This window comes from Sinocyclocheilus grahami, unplaced genomic scaffold (genome assembly GCF_001515645.1).
Source record: "Sinocyclocheilus grahami isolate Dianchi unplaced genomic scaffold, SAMN03320097.WGS_v1.1 scaffold246.1, whole genome shotgun sequence".
In the NCBI taxonomy this organism is placed as follows: Eukaryota; Metazoa; Chordata; class Actinopteri; order Cypriniformes; family Cyprinidae; genus Sinocyclocheilus; species Sinocyclocheilus grahami.
In genome coordinates this window covers 533,941-558,526 of record NW_015505425.1, presented here as the reverse complement: position 1 = coordinate 558,526, position 24,586 = coordinate 533,941, and the positions used below count along the sequence as shown (strand labels likewise).

Here is a 24,586-nt window from a genome sequence, read left to right as displayed (position 1 = left end):
ATATATATTATATTATATTATATGGCTGGCTTCCCCATGAGAAACAGAGTCATCACATGACCCCTGCAGAAAGCATAAGATACATTTGTCAACTCATCACACTTGGATCAGTGCTGCTGAGGCTGCAAGAGATTCAGTTACCTTGAGCAAAATAAGGTAACAAGAGGACAAGTGCACACGCTAGTATGTGACCTAAATTTTATGCCCACTCCACTCTTGTAATGTAAACTCATACCAAGGAGGTTTATAAAACTTTGCATTCCCATTCCCATGGCAGTTCCAATTATTCTTAGCTGTTAAAAAAGAAAGAAAATCAGAATAGACAGCTACTTTTAAACGGCCATCAAAGGAGAAAGAAGCCCCCCGCCCCCAACATGATGTGGCTAAATGAACCACACTAACCAGCCAAACTATGAACTCTTTCGAATCCCTAGATCAAACGGTAAAGAAGCACCATGCTTGTCAACTAAAATACATGATTTTCTTAGAAAATTCAGCTGCCTGGGCTCAAAGCAAAACAAAGTCTGGTAGAATCTTTTGAAGTGCTACTTTCATGTTGAAAGCAAAAATGCAGCTGTGATTCTTTTCATTAATTATTAGACTTGAATTTTGTTGCAAACAAGATTTTGTCGACCATGATTCTTCATATTAAAATTAAGCAATGAAGAGGTATTCAGCAAATGAAATCATGGTATCAGTGCAGATATCAAATGAGGTGTATATAAGGTGCATATACAGCACATCTAATCTACCAGTCAGTTTTTCTGTGCTGTTTTATCACATGGGCTCACAGCACAAATACCTTCTCAAACATCTCATTCACTTCAGTAGTCCTTCAGCTGAAGTCCCTTTGTCTACTGCTTGTTTCTCACACAGGCTGCTTCGATCCACACCAGTTCTCATAATCGACTGACCTTCAACTCCACCAGACGATGGCCTGTCCATCATAATAACTCTATTTCTGCAATGGCTCTTTTCTTGACTCTGGGATTAAGCAGTGCTTTATCCTCTTGTAAAGCCTCCTCTTCCTAATTCTTCATTTTATACCAGTAAGATTTAGAGCTCTGTAAAAATGACTATTATTATTTTTTTATTATATTTATTTATTTTATAACAATTTATTATAACTTATATATTTATATTATTATAATACTTAAACTAATAACAAAACATACTTACAGTCGCTGATTTAGAAATTAATCTTGATTAGACTAATCTTGATAAGATTAGACTTGAATCAGTGAACTGTTTCGTTCAAATCAGTTTATTTACATGAATTGTTCGAATGAACCAATTCACTAACGCAAATCTGACTTTGGTAGTGAAGTTACCGCATCTATCAGCAGGGCCCAACTGGGCTGTTCTAACCAGTTAAACCCCGACTTGTTGTGAAGATGTGACTCCTTGACCAAAATCAAGCAGTTTTGAGTCAGCCAGTGAGACATCACCCCGAGAGAGAGAGAAAAGGGCAACCTTTGGAGAGTGTTTTGACCGCTTGCAGGTTCAAGAAATGATGGAAAAGAGTGATTATATTATTGAAAGACAAAAGCAGAAAGGATATAGGACAGATATGTCATCCCTAAACGAGTCTCTGTCTTGCTGGGCTTCAAATCTAATTTCAGTCTGATGGAACGTCCAGCACAGTGTTGATTCTCTTCTCAGCTGTACTTTGTCTCAGCTCACTCTATGAGGCCTGTTATTGTGATCTGACACACTGATAGTCATTGTGAGAGTGCCATAATATACTCCTCTTCCTCTCTTCATATCTGTTTAAGAACACACAGCAGGCCATCTAACTTTCCTCTCAAATCAATTATATCTTTGTATAATGGACTTTTTTTCTTTCAACTTTCCTTCTTTTCACTGATTATTTCTTCCACCTCCTTCTGAAAATGCTATTAAAATTATTATTCAAATGATTTTGGGACAGTTTTGACTTGAAAATGTGCAAATGGTATACCTCAAACACAGACTATTAATTTGCATCAACTATTCATTTATGAACTTTTCTCTCCAATCAATTTTATCTTTGTATAATAGGCATTTTGTTTTAAATTTCCTTATTTTCACAGACTTCTTCCACCTCCTTTTCAGAATGCCATTGAAATTGTTGTTTAAATGATTATGTGATGTTTTAAATTGAAAATGTGCAGATTTTCTATCTCAGGCCAACAGACTATTCAAAACTGTTAATAAATGAACTATAAATTTATTAACTTTCCTCCCCAATCAACTACTGTATATATTTGTATAATAGGATTTTTTTCTTCTTTTCTTTCTTTCCACTGACTATTTCATTCACCTCCTTTTCAAAAAGCTCTTGAAATTACTGTTTAAATGATTTTGGGACAGTTTTGACTTGAAAATGTACACATTTTACCTCAGTCAAACAGACTATTCACTTATCAAAACAGTCAAATGTTATGTTCAGTTATTTCTAAGCATTTTCCATTTCATTGCAATCAGGAACGAAACTTCCAAACTGTCGTCTCCACAAAGTGATGACCAAGCTTTTCTCTACATGTCCATCTTTCTGAGCAAGCAGACAAACAGTCGCTATATAAGACACTGTCTGACTCTGTGTGTGTGTGTGTGTGTGTGTGTTTACACAGGATAATGACAGAAAAGTAAATTGAGAAGAGGAGGTCCTTGCTTATCAGCTGAAAAAGGAAGACAAGCCTCTTCTCCCTCACCCTTATCTCCCCTCAAACGAAACTTCCAAACTGTCGTCTCCACAAAGTGATGACCAAGCTTTTCTCTACATGTCCATCTTTCTGAGCAAGCAGACAAACAGTCGCTATATAAGTGTGTGTGTGTGTGTGTGTGTGTGTGTGTGTGTGTGTTTACACAGGATAATGACAGAAAAGTAAATTGAGAAGAGGAGGTCCTTGCTTATCAGCTGAAAAAGGAAGACAAGCCTCTTCTCCCTCGCCCTTATCTCCCCTCGCTACCTGTGTGATCGCATAAGCCTCAAGCAAAAACACACAGAGACGCATATGCAGCGGCTCATGGCGCAGATCAGAGCTGCGGTCTAGAGCAGGACTGCCGTTCGCATCCTATTTGGTCATCAAATCCAAAAACACTCATTTATTGTTAACTCATCGTTTGAAAGCAAACGTGAGGCGCATGCTAACACTAACTCACTTCGAGTCCAACTTCAAAGGCTATGATAAGAGTCACTGAAGTTCTTTCAGTACTTGCGATGGTTGCCGTAGCAATGGTGGCAGCAATCTCATTCAGGATAATAGCCTTGAATATTACGGTGAAGAACCGGAAATTGGTTGGTTGCAATTTGGTTAGTGTGATTTGAAAAGCTTAAGGGTACCGCAGGGTATTTTCTGCTGGATATTGGTGTGTTTGTACAGCTTTTTTGCTATACAAACAAGATTTGTGCTCTGATCTATCTATCTATCCTTAAGGACTGTTTAAACTGATAAATGAATCAATCAATATATGAATAAATGAACAAATCCCTTGGAAGAATAAATACAGCAGTAAAATAATTTTCCCAGAATCACAATTTTCCGATCACTGTAGCTTCATTAGGGTGACAAACCTAGTTATCATCAGAATGCAAGGAAATTCTGGGAAATAAAAACCATTAAAAATCCTTAATTGGCTTGAGAGGCACTGACATGCTCCTGAAATATCCCAAGAACCATTAGAAGCGAAGTTATGTAAAAACATCAGCCTTGTATAAAAAGATTTGAATATCATAACAGACAATCCACATTTAAAAATGGGCAGCATGACCTAGAACATGAAATTCTTCCATAGCATTTCCAAAGATGTTGAAAGTCTAAAACAGATTACTTGGAAATGTAGGTGTGACGTACTGCTGCAAGGCAGATCCGTGGAGTACTGATTATGTTTAGGATCAGGGTTCCCAGCGTGCTCAGCAAGCCCTTCAGATATCTTGAGAACAGGCACAGAGGTTTAAGATAAACTGTGTGCAGAATCGAGACAGGCGCATGCCACATGCAGTGATGTTCCTTATGGCTAAGAAGCTGCACATTTGAAGTTTGTCCCACAAAAGTAAAGGACTTGTTAGATATCTTTCTCCTTATGACTTTGAAAGGTTTTGGTGAAAAAAAAAACAGATCTGATGGAGTGAGTATTGCAGGCTGAAGGCAGCCGATTTCAGTGTAGTACAGCGTGGAATTGTTGAAGGTTGTAAGGTTACAGGATCTCAGTTAAACCCTCACACCCTGTTGAATCCCTCTCTGGTTTTCATCTCCCTCACTTATTCATGTGTGAGTCAAGAGAAAGAAAAACAAATCTCTGGCTTCTCTTCCATCCTTGTACTTGATTTCCATCAGAGGATGCCTGCTGCCGGCGTACAGGGGCCATGTTTATATTTATTCATATTTATTTATTGAAATGAGCTGCACTTTGCCTCTGTAAAGGGGAACTCTCTCAATACCACAAGTGTGTGCATGCATTCATCTTCACCTATTCTCAAAAGATTTATAGAACACATAAGCATTGGCAGAAAGTGCCAAGTATTAACAGGAGGGCAATCGACATGCATTTCACAATCATTATGATGTGTTATATGATATAAGAAATATTGTAATTCTTTTTATGTGCTGAGATATATTAAGAAATAAAATAATACAAATTCACTGAGTAAAGTACCAAATATCAAAATGTACCATAGTAATACCATGTTTTTTGGTCATGTACCATGGTAGCATCACAGTATTCTATGAAGAGTATGTGAGTGCAGTAGAGCAGCAGCAATTTCCCAGCTCAAAGTATTCTGTAATCAGTCCAATTCAACTCCACTTTGTGTTTTCAATTTCCTACTCCTCAAGGTTGTGCATAGTGCAATAGTATGATGTTAATATTTCAAAAGCAGCTGGAAATTCGGAGTAGACTACACATGAGAGGAAAAGGAAATATGAATAAAAAATATAACAATACATTATTAAAATGTAAAAATCCTCATAATATTTATCAAATTCCATCATTTCAATAAGATAAATTATATATATATTAGGGATGTACCAATACCACTTTTTCCAGTACTCACCCGATACCGATAACTTTTATTTTTTGTACTTGCCCATACCGAGTACAGATACCAATATTTTTATTGCATTTGTAAATTTTTTAAATATTGGGTATATACAGAAACCAAAAGAGTATGTATTATGTTAGTTGGTTAACTTCATTTATCAAATAGATAGTCAAACCAAAATTTATTCAGACACCTTCAACATTTCTCACATTATCACAGTTTATTCGCTATAGTTTAGAAAATGGTAATACAATATAACAAGAACTCAGAGTTAAACTGTCAGAAACATTCAGCTTGATAATGTTAGATAACTTTGATAGAAAGGTATGTAATGGATTACAATCAACCAAAAATTAGACAGCTGTTAGTATGACAGTATTTACACAACTATCAATACTTAGTCAGGCAACCCTTAATGACAGCATATAGTCTCCTGGGCATACTGTCAGCCAGGTTCATGCAAACCTCAACTTAATTTTTTTTCCCAGACACAGTCTGAATCATTTTTGGTCCCAAATTTGTATCAGTTTTACTGAAATTTTGAGTATAATTTGTCACAGTTTAGTTTATTTTGCTATCCTCACTTACATAAATGAACTATAGTGTCCTGCACCCACTAGTAAAAAAATATCAAAAATTATATCTGGTCTCTGAATAATTTTTGGCTTGACTGTATATCCTTTGGTTATTTTCACACTTAATTATGCCCATTAAAATGTATTTTACAAGTTTTTGTTACTTTCACTGTTCATTTTTTGCTCTATGGTACATCATCTTTAATTTAATAGCATTCGAGCTGCTCCATTGCAGCGGCTTAGTATTGTAATCACGCGCTTTGCTGTAATAATACAGGGAACCACTCGTTATAAATCTCCTAACTGTGATATTTTCAGAAATAGAAGTCGCTTCTATTTTCATCTGAAATGTGCAGCGATTTATATTCCAAAGCCACTCATATAATGCAGAAACACTCAAGAAAGCAAAGCACGCGTGCACGTATTTGTACTGATGCAGAATAGTACAGCCTAGCGCATTTCACACAGGCTGCTAGATTCACTTTCGCCAGAAAGTCTTGTATGCCTAAGGTTAAAAATTAAAGATGTTTATAGTGAATGCCCCTATAAATGGTCTTATTTTTACGATTTAGTTTTAATCCAAATGATGCGTGTGCTAAGTGAGTGAACATCAAAGATCACACTACAGAATTGCGCTCTTTCTCTCTCTCTCTCTCTCTCTCAGCGTGATTTGTTTATCAGTTCCCGCACATCAGCTATGCAGTCAATACTGAATGTTCAACATTATATTCATTGCATACATATACTTCGTAGATATCCTTAATCTCGAATAACTCCATTCTGCTGTTCTGTTGTCTGTGTTTCATTGTCTGAACATGGCACTTAACACATGCAGTGTGGTATCGGCGTTTGGTATCGAGGCATTTTAACAAGTATGAGTACGAGTACAGGAATTCAGTATCGGGTCTGATACCGATACTGGTGCATCCCTAATATATATATAGAAAAAATGTGCTATTCACTCCGCCTAAAATGTATAATTGCAGAACAAATATATACGTATTGAACATTAATGGAGCAACATATTTAATAAACACATAAGTTGTTTATTTTGTTTAAAAATCTTATAAATGTATGAGGTGGCAAGAGGGGCCTTTTACCCCACACACGGGGTAAAAGGCTCACGAGCATGGGGTAAAAGGCACATGTTATTGATACAAATACTTCAGATATTTAAATATTTAATGTTCAGATACAAATATTTAAATAATGTTTAAGTTAATACTTGTTAAAAACAATCACTTTAGCAAAGTTTGTACTATTTTATGCTTATTTTGAAAAATAAAAATAGATTTTTGTTCAATAAATACTGTCATTAAAAATGTTTAATATAAAAATATATTTTAAAATACAGAAACAAAATCATTTTAATAAGTAAATATTCTGAAAGTATTGAAGGAGATCTAATAACAATTGAATATATATTTACAGTAGTAACAACAAATTATATTTTATTATATGATATGATTAATATCATGTTTTTAAATATGATGGTTTCATTCTAAACATGGTGATTATCTCTAATATGGACACCCAACATAATTTGTGACCCTGGACCACAAAACCAGTCATAAGGGTAAATTTCTCGAAATTTAGATTTATACATCATCTGAACGCTGAATAAATAAGCTTTCTATTGATGTATGGTTTGTTAGGATAGGACAATATACAACTATTTGAAAATGTGGAACCTGACGGTGCAAAAAAAAAATATTGAGAAAATCGCCTTTAAAGTTGCCCAGATGAAGTTCTTAGCAATGCATATTACTAATCAAAAATTAGGTTTTTATATATTTACGGTAGGAAATTTACAAAATATCTTCATGGAACATGATCTTTACTTAATATCCTAATGATTTTTGACATAAAAGAAAAATCAATAATTTTGACCCATACAATGTTTTTTTGGCTATTGCTAAAAATATACCCCAGCAGCTTAAGACTGGTTTTGTGCTCCAGGGTCACATATATGATATTTACCATCTGAATCTAACCATGTCATGTCAACAAATGGAAAAGTCAGCCATCTATTAATTATCATGTTAACTACTGTTCCTTTAGCCCCAAAATTAGGGGTGCTTTTTACTCCAAAATTCCATACTTTTACATATTTGTTCGTTATTTAAAAATTGTTGCTTTAATTAACTTAAACAAAACGTCTTGGTTACGTATGTAACCCTCGTTCCCTGAAGGAGGGAACGGAGATGTTACGTCAGTGACTGACGAATTGGGATCCCTATGAAAACGCCACTTTTGCTGACCCCCTCCAGTGCCCTGCGAAAGCCGGCAAGTCCCCCCACCTGGGGGCTGACCTTGGGCATACACACGAGTGCTGGACCTGGCGTCTGGTGCTCCACCACGCCTGACCGCAGATGGGGCGGGAGGAACTTCAACAGGGTTCACCAAAAGGGAAACTGAACTGAGAAGCACTTAAGCGCACATATCCGGTCTGTAGAGGGGAATGGCGCAACAAGCGTGTTCGATACTGAGCGGGTCCGGTGTTACTGACTACCTAAGGTCAGTACACGAGAGGACACAGGTTCTACACGGAGATTATAGAATCTCGCAAACGTGTTAGGTGTCGCCCAGCCAGCAGCTCTACAGATGTCTGCTATCAAGGCGCCCCGTGCCAATGCCCAAGAAGATGCCACGCCTCTCATAGAGTGTGCTCTCACTCCAAGGGGGCACGGTAAACGTTGGGCCTGGTATACAAAGACTATAGCCTCCACTATTCAGTGGGCAAGTCTTTGTTTGGAGACAGCCTTTCCCTTCTGCTGTCCTCCAACGCAGACAAAGAGCTGGTCTGAGGTCCTGAAGCTCTTAGTGCAGTCCATGTAAACGTGCAGAGCGAGAAAGGGACAGAGCAGAGCAAGGGCTGGGTCTGCCTCCTCCCAGGGCAGCGCTTGCAAGTTCACCACCTGAACCCTGAAAGGCGTGGTGGGAACTTTGGGCACGTATCCGGGCCGGGGTCTCAGGACAACGTGAGAGTCGGCCGGTCCGAATTCCAGGCCCGTATCATTGACCGAAAATGCCTGTAGGTCCCGCACCTCCTTGACCGAAGCCAGTGCAGTGAGGAGCACTGTCTTTAGCGACAGAATTAAGCTCTACCGACTGCAGTTCAAAGGGCTCCTCCTTCAAGGCCATCAGGACCGAGGGGAGATCCCAAGAGGGTACCAGGTGGGGGCGCAGAGGATTTATCCTCCTCGTGCCCCTAAGGAACCTGATGATCAAGTCGTGCTTCCCAACGGACTTGCCGTCTACTTCATCGTGATGAAACGTAGACCACCTTGATGTACGCAACGGTCGCAATGTTTTCTGTCCAGACCAGTACGTGCTTGTCGTGTAGCAGCGATCTGAAGCGGCGCATAGCAAGCCATACTGCTAGCAACTCGAGGCATTTGATATGCCACTGTAGTCGGGGCCCTGTCCAGGCGCCTGAAGCTGCCTGTCCATTGCACATGGCCCCCCAGCCTATGGTAGAGGAATCTGTTGAGACAACAACATGCCTAGACACTTGCACTAGAGGAACTCCCGCCTGAAGTAAGGCCAGGTGCGACCATGGGCTGAAGGTCTGGCGGCAGGACAGGGTGACTGAGACCCGGTGAGTGCCATGCCCATCTCGGGACTCGGTCGTGAAGCCAATGCTGAAGCGGTCTCATATGAAGCAATCCGCGTGGCATGACAGCGGCAGCGGATACCTTATGCCCCAGGAGCCTCTGAAACTGTTTCAAGGGAACCGTCTTCCTGTGCTGGAATGACACCAGGCAGTTCAGCATCAACTGGGCACGCTCTACTGAGAGATGTGTTGTCAGGTTGACCAAGTCCAGCTCAATACCGAGAAAAGAGATCCTCTGCAGAGGGGAGACTTTGCTCTTTTCCCAGTTGACCTGAAACCCGAACCGGCTGAGGTGGCTGAGCACCAAGTCCCTGTGTTCGCATAACTGCACTCGAGACTGGGCTAGTATAAGCCAGTCGTCGAGGTAGTTGAGAATGCGAATGCCTCTTTCCCTCAATGGGACGAGGGCTGCCTCCAAGACCTTGGTGAGGACACGAGGCAACAAGGATAGCCCGAAGGGGAGGACCTTGTACTGAAATGCCCATCCCTCGAACGCAAAGCAAAAGAATGGCCTGTGCCGAGGGAGAATTGAGACATAAAAGTATGTCATTCAGGTCGATCGTTGCAAACCAATTGTGAGGACTAATGCATTGGAAAATGTATTCCTGCATTAACATCTTGAATGGGAGCTTGTGGAGAGCCCGGTTCAAGACACGCATGTCCAGATTGGCCACAACCCACCACCTTACTTGGGTACAAAGACGTGTCTTCAACATCGGCTGGAAGGGCCAGCTGTATCGTGTCCTTCGTCAGTAGGACTGCAATATCTGCCCACAGGTCAAGAGCTCAAGCCTGGGGGGACGCCGGGCAAATTGAATCACATAGCCGAGTCTGATGGTCCAAAAGAGCCAGCAAGGCGGCCTGAGAAGCACTAGTCAGGCCTCCAGAGACCGCAAGCAGGGTCAAAGGGACCACAGACGTACCCAGCAGTGAGGCAGCGTGGTGGAGCACAGGGACCCAACCCAGAAGGCACAGTGTCCTGGAGTGGGATCTGAGTGTGCAGTGCAACACTTATCTGGCTCCCCGGTTGGGCAGGGGGCACGTGAGAAGGCATAGCATCCTCAAACCGGACTGGAGCGGGGTTTTTTTGCCACAGAGGACAGACGCCTTTGGCGATGAGCAGACTGAGGGGCAGCCCATAACGGTCTGGTAGCACATTGGGGCATGCTCTTGATAGCCTCAGCCTGCTTCTGGACTGCGTCGAAAAGGACTGCGCACACTTTGGTGACAACTTGCACCTCTGCAAGGTTTAGCCAAGGGGGCTTCTGGACCAGCCAAGTGGACATCGTCTGGCCGAGGGCCTGCGCTGTGACCTTCATCATAGTCAGTCATCGTCCACAGTTCCTGCATCAACCCCGGCTCAGAACTACACTTGTGCATTTTGAGTGCCTTGGCGTGGTAAATTCCAGGGTGGCCATCGCATGCAGGGCAGAGACAGCCTGTCCAGCAGCACTGCAAGCCTTAGCAACCAGAGATGCTGTTATCTTACAGGTGCTGGACGGGACCTGCGGACAACACCGCCAGGTGGCAGCACTTTACAGGCATACACCGCAATTGCACACTCCACCTGGGGAATCCCCACAAACCCCTGACCACCCCACCCTCAAGGGTAGTGAGAGAGGAAATACTTGAGGCAGATTTTGGCATGTTTGGCCTTCCATAATGGCACTAATTTGCCTCCATGCTGCCAAAGGTTTTCATGCACCTCCGGAAAGAAAGGTGCGGGTGCGGGGCAAGGTGATTGCTGCGTCACACTGCGCCCCCAGAAACCAATCTACCAGCCGCGATCACGAGTCAGAGCGTGCAGCAGCCCGGGTAAGCATGGCTACCAACTCTGAATTTGATTCAGCAGAAGCAAACACCATATAAACGGGAAACTCTGTGTCATCTTCATATCCAGAGCATAATAGCCCTCTCTCCAATGCAGTGATTGACAGCTGAACCTCATCTAGATCGGCAAGCGACGCGATGGGTTGCCGTGACAACCCGCGCTGTTAGCTGGCGGCTCGACGGCACACGACACGCTGATGGTGCGTTTCCACTACAGCATCAAATCTGCGCTCAGTGCCGCTGGCAACGCTACAATGCTACTGCTTTGGGGCGTGTCAAATTTAGGGCAGAGCACGCCTCTGAAAAACACCCTGTTTACGTTTCATCTTCTTCTTTCACAGCAATTGGTTATCGCCCGGCATTTTTCACTCGACATTTGCATAACGTTGAGGAATGCCCAATCTTTTTGATGCTCTCAACCACTGTCAAGGCTTTCTCCGCGCTTCTTTCAATCCCATAATACACCACGCAAGTGTTTAAGCTCAACTTCCATAGGAATTAATTGAAAACGCTTGCTCTGCTGCGCTCGCTGCTTGCCAATGGAAACGCACCGTGAGGAGCGAGAGGTCCACGGGGATTTTGCCGGTGGAAGGCTCTCGCTGTGATCCTCGGTCTCCCAAGGTGTCACGCAGACCTGTGGCTGTGCTTTTACACACAGCAGCAGTTGGGCAACAGGAAAGGGGACTCAGCCTTTACAGAAAAGGAGAGTCGCGACCGGCGTGTCAAAGTGGTCATGTTCCACGCGAATATAAACCACCCATGAATGCAGTCTCAGCATGCTTAAGACCAGGCATGCGAGACAGCGATCGTGGCAGTCAGATGTGGACCGCATCCAGAAATGCACGGACAGAGAGGCGTCTTCAAAAAGATGCTTGCCGTCCTCTAGCTCTTTTAAGGAAAAAGCTCTTTTAGAATCAGAATCAGAAGAGGTTTATTACCAAGTATGTTTACACACACAAGGAATTTGACTTAACGACAGGAGCTTCCAGTGCAGAAGAAAGTACAAACATAGTGCAGACATTTTAGCGCTGAAGCACACAGGGGAACAGTCACTGTATGGCATGCAGGACTGTTTGATAAGTCTGCAGCGTGCACAATGCAGAGAAAAGCTCTTTCAGTAGCGACCACCGCTGGCGTGCCATCACACCAACGCTCTCTAGAGAGCTTTCACCTGGTTTGTTGCTTACACACTCGAACGATGATTGCAGAGCAGAATCGTGAGAAACGCTCGGCTCCTCGGCGAAAAGCTGAATGTGCGACTGCACGCTCTCCTTATATACCCGTGCTGCGGGGCGGGGTGCACGATGCAAAGCTTGCATGCCAACATTCATTGGCTTGTTTTGTGAACACTCGAAGGTGATTGGGCTCTCAGGCGAGATACCAATTCGTCAGTCACTGACGTAACGTCGAACGTGACTGACTGAAAGGGAACTGAAAATCGTAAAGGAGACCTTTGTCTTAAAATATATGCATTCATTTTAGTTATTCTCATTTGCTACTTAAATCTACAACATTTTAAAAAAATTTAAAATATTAGATCAATTAAGCAAAGAATCAACTTTGTGCTGATCGCGTCAAGGATCAGGCAAATATACACGTGCATCCTGAAAAGCGAATGTTTTGAAAAGTGCTACGCCACGTTTTTGTGCCATATAGTGGTTTAGATGAAAATAATATCAAAGGTACCTTTTACCACGAGGTGCCTTTAGCCCCGTTGTACCCTATATTTGTTCTGACTACAAATAGTAATAAAATAATAATAAATAACACATTTTTAACAATATTACATAACACGTATTTAACAATATTACATATTAAACTTCATTATTTTTTCAATCTGAATGCTAATAGTCTACTAAAACTGTGTCTGACACATGTATCGTGGGATATTAGATATTAGAGTGATCTTGGAGCGAGAGAATACATCGATGCTTTAAAAAATTAATAAAATAAAAACAGACACACATAAACACTTATTGATTCAGGCAAAAACATGCAACACTGCTCCCCAGTCCCCTTCCACTCTGCACCACTCACATACTCTGCATTAGAGTATTATGTAGAATCATATGAAATAAAAAAACATATGAATATAGTACATAATTATGGTAATTTTACCATACTAACAAAGCCTGTTACTCATATTCACCATATTCACAATACCTCATTGCTTAAATAACCCAGAACAGTCCCTTTACATAACTGCAACAATATGTACTAATTCACATGATTAAACCACTTCTGTGCAGAAGTATATAAAAATTTAAATAAAAGCCAGAAAATGGTGCCTTTACCATCAAGAACCTTTAAATAGCACTTCAGAATAATCAAACACTAGGATCAAGTTCTCTCATTCGTAAAATACAGATATACTAGCACACACTCAATGTGTCACTGAGCTACTTGAGGAGGTGAGGGGATTTGGGTAAAGGACTTGTAGTGGGTTACAAGTAGGCGACAGGGGATCTACATGTCCTTCAGAAATGCATTCACGGTTACTCACTACTAATGTTAATGTCTGTCAGTCGGGATGCCACCAAGAGCCTCTTGTGTAGAAGGAGACTTGATTGACATTTGCTTTTGTCAGATTATCAGTCATGGGAGTGAGGTGTTGGTGTTAACTTACACGTTTATTCATGAAAAGTGCCATAGATGTGTGCAAACCAATGGTTGTTTGTGTGTTTCAGTGTGTGTAACTGTAGACAGACAGATAAAACTGATCTTCTGGGTTTTGAAATGTTAAAATGTGATAACTTATTTATTCTTCAGCCAGGATGTGGTTTGCATTTGTTGTTGTTGTGGATTTTGTGACATGTGTTTAAGTTACACACAACGGATCAAAGTCTTTAGATCTATGGAGAGTCTGACAATCAGTTTGGTGATGATTTCATTGTGACTCTTAAAATATGAAATGAAAAAAATGTATCTTGAGGCACTTCTGTGGTTCTTTGGAAAACATGTACTGATGTTTCAAAGAAACTAGACTTCACTTTTCCACAGCAATGATACTTAGAACCTATACAATGATCTGAAGGAATTTTGATGTACTGTAAGAAATGTTTTATTTCTAAAGAGGCATACTGCTATCTCAAGAACCCAATACAAGTTATTTTTAAAGAAATAGTTCACAAAATAGAAAATGTTGTCATTATTTACCCTCATTTAGTCAAAAAATAAAACTAAAATTAAAGCTTGTTTCCTAATCTAGTTGCCTAATAAGTCTGGCATTACATATTTTGCATACTTTTGGCTCTTTGACGAATTGCTAAATGCATAAATGTAAAATTAAAAAAATGTGTGTGTATACTGTATATATATTTCAATCATGACAACTCTCAGAACATTTTAGCATGGTGATGGATATGACAATGTTAATGTATTTGGTCTTGGCGGACCAGATCTGCTACGCTGCTGCTGACTTGCTGCTGTTGGTTATTGCTGTAGTTGTAGATTATTGCTTCTGCTGCAAGCAAGTACAAGAACTTGCTACTGCCAATGCATATGGCGATACGGTGCCATGAGTATTTAAGACATACTGCTGCTGCATAAATAGCATATAAAATAACCCCGTAGCAGATCTATACAGGTGGAGCTGGGGAAGGTGGAGGGTTTCAGAGAACTCTGAAAGAGCGCTGCAGGAATCTCTAGTGAATGCTAGTCAGCCATATAAATGCAAGGCAGTAAGCTCATTGGCTGCATATGCAGCATGAACCAATCAGACTGTGCCAAGTCGTTTAACTCTCTGAATATTACGTTAACACCCCGTCAGAATGTGCCATGACACAGTTTCATGACTGAACTATATACTGTATATACACTGAACAAAATTATAAACGCAACACACTTGTTTTTGCCCCCATTTTTCATGAGCTGAACTCAAAGATCTAAGACTTTTTCTATGTACACAAAAGGCCTATTTCTCTTAAATATTGTTCACAAATCTGTCTAAATCTGTGTTAGTGACCACTTCTCCTTTGCCGAGATAATCCATCCACCTCACAGGTGTGGCATATCAAGATGCTGATTAGACAGCATGATTAGTGCACAGGTATGCCTTAGGTTGGCCAAAATAAAAGGCCACTCTAAAATGTGCAGTTTTATCACACAGCACAATGCCACAGATGTTGCACGTTTTGAGGGAGCGTGCAATTGGCATGCTGACTGCAAGAATGTCCACCAGAGCTGTTGCCCGTGAATTGAATGTTCATTTCTCTACCATAAGCCATCTCCAAAGACGTTTCAGAGAATTTGGCAGTACATCCAACCGGCCTCACAACCGCAAACCACGTGTAACCACACCAGGTCAGGACCTCCACATCCAGCATCTTCACCTCCAGGATCGTCTGAGACCAGCTGCTGCAACAATCGGTTTGCATAACCAAAGAATTTCTGCACAAACTGTCAGAAACCGTCTCAGGGAAGCTCATCTGCATGCTCGTCGTCTTCATCGGGGTCTCGATCTGACTGCAGTTCGTCGTCGTAACCGACTTGAGTGGGCAAATGCTCACATTTGATGGCGTCTGGCACTTTGGAGAGGTGTTCTCGTCACGAATGAATCCTGGTTTTCACTGTACAGGGCAGATGGCAGACGGCGTGTATGGCATTGTGTGGGTGAGCGGTTTGCTGATGTCAACGTTGGCAGCAGGACGATGATCCAAAACACACCAGCAAGTCCACCTCTGAATGGCTGAAGAAAAACAAAATGAAGACTTTGGAGTGGCCTAGTCAAAGTCCTGACCTGAATCCTATTGAGATGCTGTGGCATGACCTTAAAAAGGCGGTTCATGCTCGAAAACCCTCCAATGTGGCTGAATTACAACAATTCTGCATAGATGAGTGGACCAAAATTCCTCCACAGCGCTGTAACAGACTCATTGCAAGTTATCGCAAACGCTTGATTGCAGTTGTTGCTGCTAAGGGTGGCCCAACCAGTTATTAGGTTTAGGGGACAAACACTTTTTCACACAGGGCCATGTAGTTTTGGATTTTGTTTTCCCTTAATAATAAAAACCTTCATTTAAAAACTGCATGTTGTGTTTACTTGTGTTATCTTTGTTTGATGATCTGAAACATAAAAGTGTGACAAACATGCAAAAAAATAAGAAATCAGGAAGGGGGCCAACACTTTTTCACACCACTGTGTATATATATATATATATATATATATATATATATACACTTAAACAGTAGAGCATGATATAAGCAACACTAAGGTCATGGGTTCAATTCTCAGGGAAAGCAAAAAGTGAAAAATAAATCATTTGAGTGTAATGTAAGGTGTACATGTAATGTAAATGTAAATATATGCATGAACTCTGGAAGGCATAATTCAATTAACAAGTTAAAAAATAACCAGAAATCTTATATATAAATGATGACAGTAAATAATGACAGAATTCTTATTTTAGGTGAATTATTGCAAATGTACATTTATAACTGCATTTATAATTGTTTCATTTTCCAGATGACTTAGTAGCACATCATCATCTTTATTAGATGCATGTTTCATTTGATTGCGTGGGTGCTCTGGCATTCTATTAATTGGCTATTTATTAGTCATGTTAGCAGCATTGACTTTGAAATTAAAATAAAATTAATTATATACATACGCTTATACTCACAGTTCTATGGCCTTGTTCCACATGATGACATATCCAGACAAAATGAAGGATTCGATGTTCACTATGTGTGTATTTCCACGCTCTGTCCCCACGTAAAGCCACTTACTTTGAAACGGAAGATGACAAAATGTTATCCTAAAAGAGAGATGAAAAGAAGAGGAATCATATATGTGAAAGAGAGAAGGAGAGAAGAATTAACACAGGATATGTCAGCATCATATTAAATTATGTAATTAATATTTCACTATATAGAACCAGCAAGCCAATAATGACCATTCTAACTAATATACTTCATATACGTTTTTATTCATGTGCAGATCATATTTTATCCAATTACATAGCAGTCAACATTTTCTTCAGAAAGCTGCAGATATAATTACAAAATCCCATGAGAATGTAAATTATTGTACATACATTCATTACCAGAATGTAGTTAAATAGTTAACCATGAAAAAAGCTAATCAAGAGCCAAATTATGTGTGTGTAAGTTTAAAGTTCTGCTTAAACTTAAACATTTTTCAACATGTCCGTGCTCATCTTTTGAACTAGAGTTGAACTGTTAATTAAAATCGGAATCACAATATGGCCTTGTGTGATTATTAAACTGGAAAAAGGCTTCAACTGAATGAAATAAATATATGATCTGCATGCAGTGTGGGCTTCAAAGTGAAGGGGAGGTGCTCTGTTTTGTCTTTCGACTATTATACAAGCATGCATGGGCCTAATGATAGAATATTTTCATGCTTTCATGCTCATTTCAATGGTCTCATAGAGTGTTTTTAATACATGAATGCTGTGCACAAATTCCGTCACTGCAGGTGGTCTGAGTTTGCTTCCCTTTAAATCTGTTGTGTAACTTGCTTATAATGTGCATGTGCAAAATAGTCCAGGTAAACATTCATGTAATACCAAACATTTCCTTTTGATGCGAGTTACTTTATAAACCTGACAGGTTTGTAAAGTAACTCTTCCTAACAAAACACCATGCAAACATCAAAATTGCTTATTATTTCTGTGAAGACAAAATTAAACTAACGTAAACAAGAGCTGTCAATTTACTATAATTCATCTTTTTTAAAAGAATGTGTGGTTTCTGTCAGCAAGCATTGATAAACATTATGATTAATTGCGAATAATATGATTATTTAATCTTGAAATAAATTTGATTCATTGCTTTTTTTTTAAATCAGAGCCCAAACCTTGCAGTCTAATTTCTTGGAGTCATTCCTGTTCAGAGGCAGTGATTCATTGCAGTTGGAAGTAACACTTATCACACTTGTTCATGGTGTTGCCTGGTTTGGCTTTGCTCTAGGGCTCATGCCAGTCAAACGTCAGCCCCTCTTGGGTACACTTGTGTGTATTTTGGGACGCAATTAATTGGAACATGATTACCCCAAGACAAACTAGAGTTAATGAGACATGAATGAGATGAGAGGAGACTCTTATATTTTTGCAAGTGTTTTAACTATGTTTCTTATTCCTAATGATGCAATCTAGACCGTTCAACCCTGTGTTCTCTATTCCAGCAAACCATATGACGTAAAATCATTTCCCCATGCTGGTGTGTTTATGTGTGTTTATTTTCATAGCATGCTGCTGTCTCTGCAGTGTCATTACAAGGTTAAAAGAAAGAGTACGATTATATTTGCCTGATGCTCACTGTTAATTGTGAAATAATTACGAAATTAGGCTGTCTGTTAGCACTCTGATTTATCTCTAGTACTGTCACAACAGAAACTCTCCAGGGAATGTGTCTAATAACATGCCACATATTTCTACTGTACACATGTAAACAGCGCTTAGCATTAAAACTGAGGTTCTTATTCTTAATGCTGAACATGACATATTATGTTTCATTCATTAAATATTATATGTGGTTAACTGTGGCTCTCTAACATCAACCAGTGCTGTGAGTTTGGGGCAAGATAATCTGTCAAAAAAAATGGAGGGACTGAAGGTTTGGAAACATCCTTATTTTTTTGTGAATAATGAGCACAACAGGAAGAAATATGAATGGGAACTGTTGCAAGAACAATTCAAATGTGTATCATCCACTTTAGCACCACAGCTCATTATGACGCATGCAACACATAAAACTTCTTTATAATATGAAGTATCTGGTGAGTAATTATGAAAATGATCAATAAAACTATCACATATCCAGGGTCTGTTTGAGGTCTGTTCATGCTGAAATCCATCCAGTGGCATCATCCATCATCCTAATAAGCAGGTTAACTAGAAAATAAAGACCAGCACGCGGTAATTCGCTGCTGTCCACACTCATTACATCTCTCTATGTTTTCCTCCCCTCACACCCTGGGGTCCTCAGACAGTCGGGGTGATTGGAAATGAAGGTTGCGAGTCGCTGGACAGACAACTAAACTTGTCAGGGTTAGAATGCTAATGGAGCACCTGGCCATGCTAGTGTGCGGTTTTCTGTTTCTGAATGCAACACATGGAAAACCCAGATTAGAAAATGATTATCGTGTTGATAATTGCATTTAGAGAGCAACTGTTCCAAAATGCTCTTTTGTTGCTTCTGTGGATAACTAATTTAACCTGTTGTAAGCCTCTGTGGCAGCCAAGGTCAAAACCACACAGGCCAAAAGAGACGTGAATATGTCTGATTGGACAAAAAATCAGTGTAGTGCAGGATTAATATTTTTCTGTTTTTCAGGTCTGTTTGCTAGAAAAAGAGAAAGTGAAGATTTTAAGTATGTAACTACCATTTAAAATTTCGGGGTCAGAAAGTTTTTATTTATTTTATTTTATTCTCAATTCGAACAGCTGAGTCTTTGGCCATTTTTAAAAAAACGTCTAAAGACACATCTTTATCGCCAGCACCTGACGAACTAATACTAGCACTACCTATTCTATTCTATTCTGTTATATTCTATATAAAAAATACAAAAAACCTAGCCATGTGTTCTGTGCTAGACTAACTGAGACTTGTCACAGCACTTATATACTGTTGCTCTCTCGTTCGTCTGATTGCTTTTATTGTTCTCATTTGTAAGTCGCTTTGGATAAAAGTACCTGCTAAATGATTAAATGTAATGTAAATGTTTTTTTGTTTTGTTTTTTGAAAAAGAACACTTTTATTCAGGAACCAGGTATTCAACAGATCAAAAGTGTTATAAAAGATTTATATTATTTTAGAATGCTCTTTTTAAAATGCTCTTCTTTTTAGCTTTCTAAAAATAAAATAATCCAGAAAGTACAGTTTCCACAAAAATAATAAGCAGCCCAACAAAAGTTTTCAACACTGATAATAATAAAAATGTTTCTTGAGCAGCAAATCAGCATTTTAGAATGATTTCTGAAAAACCATGTGACACTGAAGACTGGAGTAATGGCTGCTGAAAATTCAGCTTTGCATTAGAGGAATAAATTACATTTGACATATTTTAAAATATTAAAAAAAAGAATAATATTTTAATAATATTTAAAAATGCTATGAAATATCAAATAAATACATCCTTGTTAAATTAGCATAAGATGTCTCGTCTTTCAAAAACATTAAAAAAAAAAAAAATTCTTAAAGACCCCAAAATTTTTAATAGTACTATATATCTGCTAAAAGTAAATTTAGTCAATATTTAAGACATATTTCAAAAAGCACCCCTGAATGACACCAAGCTTGCACATATTTTCATTCTGTATATTTTGGGCCAAACATGCCTTGGATACAAATGTGAATTGATCAGCTAAAACAGAACATCATAGGACTACACAATTCTGTTGTGCGATGAAAGGGTCTTGTATTTTTGCGACAGACAAGCATGCTGAGTGTCTTGAATCAGTCTTATAGCCCCCCTGAGTCTCTCTCCTCACCCTGCTGAGCTGAAAATCTCTGTCATCTGACACAGCTGCGCACAAAAGTATGCACCCAACCGTGTTCACACACACAGAGACAGGCACCTACTGATTTGAGAAAACATTTCTCATTACATGTGAATGTGCATCATTTTAATAAAGCCAAATATAAAATACTTCAGGGTCAAAGCACACACATAAGATAGAAGAAATCCCTGTCAATGTGTGTGTGAAACTGTCACGGTAGGAGAAACCATGACTTTATTTGTTTGTTCCAGACGGTCTGATGAGGTGATGAACACATCATCAGTTATTACGGAGGGGAACAGAGCTTATTAGCCGTACCCAGAAAACACAGAGCATATAAAAATCTCTATCGCATACCACCTCATATTGCTATTCCTAAGCTTTCAGGCTTTAGATGAGTGTGAACCAAATTTTGAATAATGTTATATTTTAAGTTCTGTTACACAATATGCTTTTAGACACTCATTAATCAGGCTTCTCAGTTTGATGCCGATCTAATGTTTGTGCCCCATGTGGCTGATGTGGTTTCTGAGTATTATAATTGATCATAAAAACTTCACAGTGTGAAAAAAAAATAAATTGGTCATATACACTACCGTTTGAAATCTTGGGGTTGGTAAGATTTCAATCGATTGGTAAGATTTCAATCTGATCGAAATTTAATTTGAATCGAACTTAATCGGATCGCCTGAGGTGTTTACATGAAGGCTTTTCAGTCTGATTGAGCCCTGATTACTAATGGATCGCTTGGTTGCATGTGAACATAATTTTTAGCTTCTCTCTTTCACTTTGCGATCCACTAAATAACCAAATGCATTCAAATCTAAATATTTCATTACTCCATGAGGAAAAAATCTCCATTAGTCTGAAAAAAATAATTCACTGGATGTTATAAAGATGCTAATGCATATAGGAGTGCACAACTTTACACAAATGTGCACAGACAACATATTGAATCTTAGTTTGGCATCTTCTGTACTAATGTCATGGAGCATTTAGTCATTTAGCTGTTTTGCCTCAAGGATTCCTCATTGCATTGTTATGCTCACAAAACAACTTACATTGCTAAAAGCTAAAGTTAAAGTTAAAGCTTTAGTTAAAGCTAAAATGTGACATACAAACTGTTAAAATCAGACTAAAATGATCATGCTGCTAGAATGCTAAAGATTCATCCTGAGTATTCATCATCTACAGTATCTGCTATCAAATGAAATTCGCTTAAGTGTAAGTCAGGTCACGCTCTCTCAAATATCACACATTCACAAAAAAAAACATTTTCTTCTATTATTATTTCTTTCCTTTTCCACGGCAATCAATGCAGTGATAAGAAGCCACATTTGGATAAGGTCCTTTTACCCAGCAAGTGATTAGGTAGTAAAGGAATCAACCAAAAAATAAAGAAAAGCTGTTCTTGGCTTTTTCTTCAACTCACTCAAGGTCTCTCTGTCTGTACAGAACACATCAGTATCTCTGTTAAAACTTCCTGAAAGTTTTCTACACTCCTATACAACACCAAGAGGCCATTACCCATAACGCAACTGTCACAATTCACAGCTCTGAATCAGAGCGACATTTATTAGAGCCGACCCTGACTCATTCAACAAGGGAAACAGAGTTACAAAAGCCACATTAGTCATACCTAGTGGGTCAGTTTCCATTGCGTGAATAGTGCACCGTTTGAGAAGCTGGGGAAGAGTTGTCATAAGAAAATTAAATGAGGGCTTAAAATACTAAGTTATGGTCAGTGGTTAAAGATTCCATTAAATGTTTAACAAATTCAATTTTCTATTTCAGTGTTGACATATTTACTACTAAAATAGGTTGGTACCTTTAAGGCTGCTCCAACAAACACTTACGGAAACCTTTTAACATAAAGTGCTTATTCTATACATAAAATTATATTTTATATATTACATATAATAACATACATATATTTAACAAACATAAATAACAAAGACCCTAACACCCACATACTGATAAGAATAAGCATTAAAAAGTACATATTTTATATATAAAATAATTATATAAATAACGATACATTAATTTTCAAATATTATAAATTAAAATACAGTCTATTATGTATAAATGTATATTATACATGCACAACAAAAATGCTAATGCTTCATGTAGGGTAACATAGTAAGGATAATACTATATTGTTTATGATGGATTTATCTTTTTATTTAATAAATACTGTACTGTGCCCATTGCATTTTATGAGAAGAAAATCCTCACTACTTGATCAGAAACAAACCAGAAGAGAGAATACAGGGGCTACAACATTTTAAAATATTGAGTCTTGGCTTCACTCTGCAGCCTTGAGCTGTCTGTGTTTACTTTATCACATATTCATTCTGACCAATGCTCTGCAGCCTTGGGCAGTCAGCAACTTCTCCTCAAGTTTTATATATATATATATATTTTTTTTTTTTTTTTTTTTTTTTTTTTTTATGAAATCCTTGGAAAGTTCATTTTTGACTTGACATATTATGTGTGCTCTGTGCACATGCCTGTGCATTCCTGAAAAATAGCGTACACAGTTGTGTACTGAATATAAGCAATACTCACCGCTCTCTGCTGAATTTGAGAGAGTGTAGGATAGCCGGACGACGCTGTCGCAAGTTCCAGAGATGCAACGTGTCATCTGCACAAGCTGTGACCAGCGCCCCCTATGGACACATGTATAACAGCAACACTCAATCCATGCAATGAGATCGCTAGTTCACACCAATATCGACATTCACTAGCAAAGACAGTTACATCAATTTGTGACACTTAGACTGGTGTTTTTTTAGTTCAGTCGTCAACAGCACAGCTTGTAGCATAAGCCACTGTGCGTCTTCATATGTGAAAATTATATTAAACAGATGTCAGTTTTCTATTTGTGACCTAAAATCATGCATTTTATGTACTATGTACATTATAACACAACTGGAATTGAATTGCTCATGTGTAAAGTTTATTATGCATATCCCTTTCCACTTTCCATGTCCTAAAATTCACTTTTTATGATGAGGAAAATTATGCAGTATACAATGCATCTTCCAGGCCACAAATGAAATATGAATTTACTTATATAGTTGCTAGGAAATGATAAACCTTAATTTATTCTGTCACATCAATATGTTTCAGTCTGTATAACTCTGCTGTATTCCCATGCATTTCATGCATATTTCATGATATTAAAGTCCTCCTTGGATAGAGACTGAAACAGTCTGAAGACAGAGAACTGCCAAAAGTAACACTGTGCTCTATGTGTTACTAGTGGTTCAACGAATCACAAATCTCACGGTTCGGATCACATTATGGTTTTTGACCCACGGATCGGATCATTTTTCGGATCAGCAAGAAAATAAAAATATTTCAATTTATCTTGCTTTCCATTTATTACTTAAAGTGAAGTACGTCTCGGGTTACTTATGTAACCATGGTTCCCTGAGGGGAACGAGACACTGTGTCCTCTAGGGGTTGCTATGGGGAACGCCTCGTCGTGATCCGTGTGCCTGGTCCTCAGACGCCCAGGGGGCTCGACTCTTACTAATGCCGGGTTTTCCCCGGCTGGCAGTAGCTCATTCTAGCTGGGGGAGCCCAACCCACCTCTCACCGAGAGGGGGGCCCCCAACCAGCAGCATGATTAAAAATCAGAGGGGTAGCATACTGCAGGCTAGCCACATCGCCAGCGCATCAGGGAGGCGGAGGACGGCCCAATCCTACTGATGCAGCTGGTTCAAGGTCTTTCTGGAAAGACAGCGAGCTCAAGCCTCTCATGAAAGTGGCACCTCCGTTTCTCCTCGCGGAGGAATACTATTCCCATTCCAGGTAACCCTTTCATGAAAGGGGAGCAGTGCTCAACATTACCACGAGGACAGCCCCTGGAGCGAGGGATTCCACTCCTCGGAGAGGATCCTGCTCGCCAGACGACACCCTCTTAGTACCCCTTGATATCGAGGGGGGCAGTGCCTTCTGAGTGCGTCGATCGAGACACACTGGTTGAGAGGAGCCCAGGAAATCGGGGCCTAACCCTCTCCGAAACAGGGAACGAAGTCCGAAACGCGTAACCCTCACCATACAGGATTTT

At 39.5% G+C, this 24,586-nt stretch overlaps 1 protein-coding gene across 1 annotated transcript in view; it reads right to left on the bottom strand.

Annotated features, from left to right (window-relative positions):
• stxbp5l (syntaxin binding protein 5L) overlaps positions 1–24,586 on the bottom strand; it is a 178,515-nt gene that overhangs the window by 72,111 nt on the left and 81,818 nt on the right. The window contains exons 4-5 of the mRNA XM_016289454.1: positions 23,077–23,177; positions 16,666–16,800 (exon numbers count right to left, since the gene is read on the bottom strand). Of these exons, the coding sequence (XP_016144940.1) occupies positions 16,666–16,800; positions 23,077–23,177 (236 nt within the window). The remainder of the gene's footprint in view (positions 1–16,665; positions 16,801–23,076; positions 23,178–24,586) is intronic.